Source organism: Dendrobates tinctorius, unplaced genomic scaffold (genome assembly GCF_039654945.1).
Source record: "Dendrobates tinctorius isolate UK_male_01 unplaced genomic scaffold, ASM3965494v1 ptg000581l, whole genome shotgun sequence".
Taxonomy (NCBI): domain Eukaryota; kingdom Metazoa; phylum Chordata; class Amphibia; order Anura; family Dendrobatidae; genus Dendrobates; species Dendrobates tinctorius.
The window spans coordinates 166,593-172,592 of record NW_027362239.1 but is presented as its reverse complement, the minus strand read 5'-3'; the positions used below and the strand labels follow the sequence as shown (position 1 = coordinate 172,592).

The 6,000-nt window shown below is 49.5% G+C and overlaps 1 protein-coding gene and 1 long non-coding RNA gene across 2 annotated transcripts in view; both read left to right on the top strand.

Annotated features, from left to right (window-relative positions):
- Positions 1-2,127, top strand: LOC141078574 (uncharacterized). The gene is made up of 3 exons (XR_012227967.1): positions 1-291; positions 1,342-1,458; positions 1,942-2,127. It is a non-coding gene; the product is annotated as an uncharacterized lncRNA (long non-coding RNA).
- Positions 2,128-2,691: 564 nt separating this feature from the next.
- The window catches only part of LOC141078576 (man(5)GlcNAc(2)-PP-dolichol translocation protein RFT1-like), a 63,848-nt gene continuing 60,539 nt past the window's right edge, over positions 2,692-6,000 (top strand). Inside the window, exons 1-2 of the mRNA XM_073565203.1 lie at positions 2,692-2,721; positions 2,888-2,989. Of these exons, the coding sequence (XP_073421304.1) occupies positions 2,692-2,721; positions 2,888-2,989 (132 nt within the window). The remainder of the gene's footprint in view (positions 2,722-2,887; positions 2,990-6,000) is intronic.

Here is a 6,000-nt window from a genome sequence, read left to right as displayed (position 1 = left end):
GTGGGTTTTCATAGTAATCCCCTCAGCCTCATCAGGTCTGTGTGTCAGCTCCGCATTAGGGGCTTTTCCGTCTTGTTTCTGGAGTATTGTCAGGATGTCAGACGCTGATGATGCAGGAACGCTCCGGCTCTGGGATTGGTAGCAGCGCCCCTTTGTATCCTCCGGCAGCGCAGGCTCCGCACCTGACACCCTCTTGTCTGTACAGGTCATCTTCCGGCTCCTGACCTTTGCCCTGAGCGCCTTCACCCTGCGGTACGTCTCCAGGGAGGTCATCGGCGTCGTGAATGTCCGGTAAGTGACCTTCCAGGCATCGCTGTGGCCCAGTGGTGCAGACACCTTTACTGTCACTGTGACGGCAGGAAACTTGTGATGTGGGGTCTGGGTGCCAGTCCCCTCCCCCATAGTCAGAGTAGCGCAGAAATGGTGCAACGTTTGCTGGTTTCATGCCAGTTTGAATCAGTTCTTCCATAATGGGGGGAGCGACATGATGAATCTTGGCCACGCCCACTTGCCTTTTCATGAAAAATGCTGGCATTTTGCACTTCAGAAATGTTACTCCAGTCCCTGATTGGAGTAGTATTTCTGGTGAGGTGTACGACACTCAGTAATGTGCTGAATTCATTAAGTGTGTGTGACTCTTAAAGGGGTTGTCTGGCCTTAAACCAGTCCTCAGTTACTGTATGTCTGCAGACTTGTGAGTCCTCATATCACATACTTGCGGTCACATGACCACTGCTCGCTGCGTCCACACCGGAGAATCCTGACAGTGCGCAATGTGAGTACTCACAAGACTGCAGTCACGTAGAGGAGCTGTAGCTTTGATCTGAGCAACCCCTTTAATAAATGAGGCACATTGTACTCCAGCCCTTCAGTAAGACTGGTGAGCGCTACCCCAATCTTAATGAATCGTCCCCATTGGCTTTGTATTAGTCCCCTCTTCAGTCTCGGAGGGGAGTAGCTCTCTATGATATGCCTGAAGTTTTCGGAAAGTACAGGTATTCATTAAATAGATTTTGTGGTATTTGTGTGATCACCCTCCCCAGGTCCAACAATTAATCTCCTCCCAGTGGCTGTTATTACCTGGATTGCGGCACAAACTAATCAGCGCTGCTGAGCTCACTGATTGGCTGCAGCGCTGTCGATGCACTGGAGATAACCACTGCTACTGGGAGCGATTCAGTGTTGGACCTGGAGATGGTGAGTATAGGCTGTAAAAAAATGCCCTTTTTAATAGTTATTTGTGTGTGGCTAGAGTGAGCTACTTTGTGCTAGGATTCCTGTGCCCGTATGTAACCTGGCTCCTACAGACATTGCGGTCATTCCGCTTCTTTCTCGCCTCAGTCTCACCCTCCTCTACACCACCGTCGTGTTTCTCGCCCGTGATGCTTTCCGTAAAGCCTGTCTGGGCCATTCTACACAGCAGAGCTGGAGACACACCGTCCACCTCACCTGGTTGGCGTAAGTATTGCCGACGGCGCGGATCAGGACTCTGCTGCAGTCTTGTGGCGCTAAAGACTTGATGAAAAATCTGTTTACATTAGAGAATTGCTAGAGTAACAATTCCAGTATATAATGTGGCAGCGGGGCGTGGTTTCTGAATAGTCTGCAGTCTGTCATCGCACTGCAATATCTAGGCTTGTTATAGGGAAGAGTCAGACGGGGATCGCAGCGCAGTGCTCGGACTGGCCGGCGGCTCTAGCTGATACACATGATGAGGGGTTTCCACTTTTTTAAAATACTTGTTCCCTCCGGCTACAGTTTGTTTTTTACGAACAAGATCCATCCCCAGGTCCAACACTGAGGCTCTGCTATTGTCTGCAGCACTGACGTGATATCGACGGCGCTGCAGCCAATCGGTGAGCTCCGCCCGAGTTGACGCCACTAGTGTAACAATTGAGCTTTTGCTAAAGGTAAGAATGTATTGTTCTCTTGTATTTGCAGAGTCCCGCTAGGCATCTGCTGGTCTGTAATACTAGGGGGGATATGGCTGAGTATGTTGGAGGTCCCCGATCCAGCGATTATCCCACATTATGGCACCGGGGTTCTGGCGTTTGGATTTTCTGCAGTAATCGAACTGATGTCAGAACCTTTCTGGGTCCTTGCACAAGCTCATCTCTTTGTCAGGCTGAAGGTAAGAAAGTGAAGGTGATTCTTACTTGGCATTTACACTAGAAAGTCTTTTTCATCCATGTCTGTGTCTTGTGTTGCTCTGTAGGGATTGTCCGGCCTTAGGTTACAAGTCTGCAGTTACTCTATGTGACTGCAGACTTGTGAATCCTCACATTGCGCGTACTGCCCACTGTGAGGAGTCTCCAGTGCCGGGCACATGACAGTAAGTATGTGATTTGCATACATGCGGTCTCATGCCGACTAGACGTGCTTGGCCTTGCTCCATTTAAGCGTATGAGCCAGATCAGACACGTCTAGTTGGAATGTAGCGGGTAGTATGTAAATCACGTACTTGCTGCTACGTGCCCACCGCTCCTACAGTAGGTTCATTGTGGCGTTGGAGCCTCCATCATTTTCACAAGAAAACAAGGATAGCAGCAAGACGAACGCCATAACGGATGGGATAAGAAAGCGGAACTCCAAACACTAGTGTGAATCATGTCTAAGGCCAACGTCAGCCGAACTCTTTAGCCAGCAGCGATCGTCAGCACCACCACATAGTATACAGATACTAAGTGAGCAATGCTGGCTCTACGTGTGATCAGCCTGCAGGTAACGTTGGATGTCTCTCATCATATTACCGACTTAGCTGCCATCACACCATTTCCATTGCCTTCTCCTTTATTCTCGCCCATTGTTGTATTTCTTTGGTACATCTGATCCCTGGTTGTTGTTCGCGTCCCGTTCTGTATCTTCATCTCCACCACTTGTCTCTTAGGTGATTGTGGAGAGTCTGGCGATAATTGTCCGCTGTTCGGTCACCGTCACTTTGGTGCTTCTCTGGCCTCAGTGGAGGCTCCTCATCTTTGCGCTGGCTCAGGTAAGAGGTCTGCTTTTATCTTCCATATTTGTAAATATATACTAAATGGAGGCCCGATGCTATCACATCGGGAGGGCGGTAATGTCACGATGGGGACAGGCTTTGCAGCATTGAGAATCTCCCCCCCCCATGTGCTCACCCACCTATCCACTCTGTACTTCCCCATGTGCTGACATCTCCCATCTGTTCTCTCTTCTTTGACCTGTCTGCCCCATGTGCTATCCCCCTTGTCTGCTGTCTCACTCCTTCCTGTTCTGTGTTCTCCCCTCATGTGCTGTCCCGTTTGAGCTGTATCGCCCCTGTGCTCTGTCTCTCTCACCCCTGTGTCTGACCGTGTACACAACATACCACAGCTCCTGGGCAGGGGAGGAAGCAAAAGGCAATACTGACATTACAGCAGGAGATCACAGAGGATACATTTTGTGAGGTAAAATATTGTTTAAAAACGTTCAGTGAAATATTTTACCTCACAAAATGGATCGTCTGTGATCCCCTGCTGTAATGTCAGTATAGTCTTTTGCTTCCTCCCCTGCCCAGTAGATGAGGTATGCTTCGTACACGGTCAGACACAGACAATTTTTAAAATGAACTTTCGTTTGTGTGAAAACCACTTTAATGTGGCCGGCTTCCTCTGCCTATAGACACGTCGTGCATCTGCCGCCAGGATCAGCCAAATGATTCACTGCGCGGAATTCACGCAGGGGCAGTGCAACGGTGTTCCACTGGTGGTACTGCGCAGGAGGCTATGTGAGTGTGTGAGTGTGAGTGTGGTGCGTACGGCGTATAGAGTGTGTGTGTGGTGCGACGGTGTTCCGCTGGTGGTACTGCACAAAAGGCTGCGTGAGTGTGAGTGTGTGCTGCGTACAGCGTAGAGTGTGTGTGTGGTGCGACGGTGTTCCGCTGGTGGTATCGCGCAATAGGTTGGTACCAGCAGCAGTTTCCATACTGGGACATCACTTCGGTGTCCCAATATGGCGGTCGGTGAACTTCCTCCTCTTGGAATTCAGAACAGGAAATGAAAACATTACAAGGCAATTATATAGATAGATATTTTTTACTTCTGCATTTCCAGCTGCTTATATATTATCCCCATATTCCGCAGCTCTGTACGGAGATTGCTGTCGCACACGTCCGTCCTGGTCTTACACTGTTGGTGTCTTAAATCTTTTTTTATTAGTATATAAAGGGTGTCGATATCTTTTGGATGGAACTGTATTCATGTACTGTGTCTAAATATTAAAGCGAGTCTGTCCCCCATAACTTCCCAAATACATTTTATAAGAACTAAATCGTGATATGGGGGATTCCTCTATAAGAATCCTGCATGTTGGAGTCTTCCACCTCTCCTGATGGACAGTGCTCGCTTCCAAGAGCAAGTGCTGCCTAAAGTCAGCTGGTGTACTGCCACCGCCTGTGCCCGGCCGCGGTCTCCCCCCAGCTCCTCTGCTGATGCCGCTTACTACACTGATACCCCTGGAAAGGCAGCGAGTGGCGCCAGCAGAGACATGCCAGGGAGGAGAACATGCCTGACCCGTGTGCTTGCGTGTGCGCAGGTGTCTGTGCATGCCTGGGCATAGGCAATGTCAGTGCACATCTCAGATGAAGCAGGGGAAACACCCAACATGGCAAAATGAGGGTCATAATGGTGGACCGGAACCCCCTTATTTGCATACGTATTGTACTGTGCTCTGCACGATGTATCACATCACAATCCAGTAGAGGATTCTTGAAGATGAAGGAGACATAGTGGAAGGAAACACGGGAGTGTAGATCTACGGCTCAGATTGCTGCTACCTTTACAGTGGGCTCATGCGCTTACCGCGGTCCCTTAGGCCTGTTTCACACTTCAGTTTTTACTTGTCAGTTAAAATCTGCCAAAATGGTGGAAAGCGGATCCGTTGGTAAGTGAAGTTAACGGATGCCAGCGGACCGTTTTTTTGACGGATCCGTTGACTGAATAATTTTAAAAGAACCGCAGTCCGGGGGGGGGGGGAGAGAGAGATTTGTACCGTTCGCCAGAAATGATTTCAGCGGCTGAGATTCCTCCCGGCATGCGCAGTACAAAAATGCGGATCCTTCAGCCAAAAAAACATTACAAGCTCCGTCCGGGCTTGTGGGCGGACGCAACAAAATTGGCGGATCCACAAAAAAACGGATCCGACGGATGGCCATCCGTCAAGATCCGCCAGTAATGCAAGTCAATGGGAAAAAAAAAACGGATTCGCCAAACAAAATGACGGATCCGTTTTTTTTGGAAAACGGCGGATCTTGACTGATGGAAAAAAACTGAAGTGTGAAACAGGCCTTAGGGGATGCCTGAACTTTGTTTCCATGCAGTTTGACTGTCTCCCTTGTCTCTGATGCTCCCTGTAAAACCATGCTTTATGGATGTGATGTGTGATTAGTGGGGTCTTGGCTGCATTTCCTGTAGACTATAATATGCGGACACTTCTTTATTTGGAGTGTGGCAATGGGATCCCAGTCAGCAACCAAACAGATCAAATATTTATGACCATTTATGACATTTAAAGGGAACCTGTCACCTCGTTTTGCCGCTATAAGTTGCGGCCACTGCCTTTCAGGGCTTTTCTACAGCATTCTATAATGCTGTAGATAAGCTCCCGGTCCAACCTGAAAGATAAGAAAAATAAGTGTTATTATACTTATCCGGAGGCTGTCCGGTCTGATGGGCGTCGCAGGTCCGGCGCCTCCCATCTTCATGCAATGTCGTCATCCTGCTTGCTTCGTGCCTCGATCCTGCCAGGCGTACTGATCTGCCCTGTTGAGGGCAGAGCCAAGTACTGCAGTGCGCAGACGCCGGGAAAGGTCAGAGAGGCCCAGCGCCTGCGCACTGCAGGGATTTCCTCTGCCCTCAACAGGGCAGATCAGTACGGATGCGCAGTAGCGCGGCACAAAGCAAGAAGGAGGACGACATCGCATGAAGATGGGAGGCGCCGGACCTGCGACACCCGTCGGTCCGGGTGAGTATAATAAAACTTTTTCTTATGTTT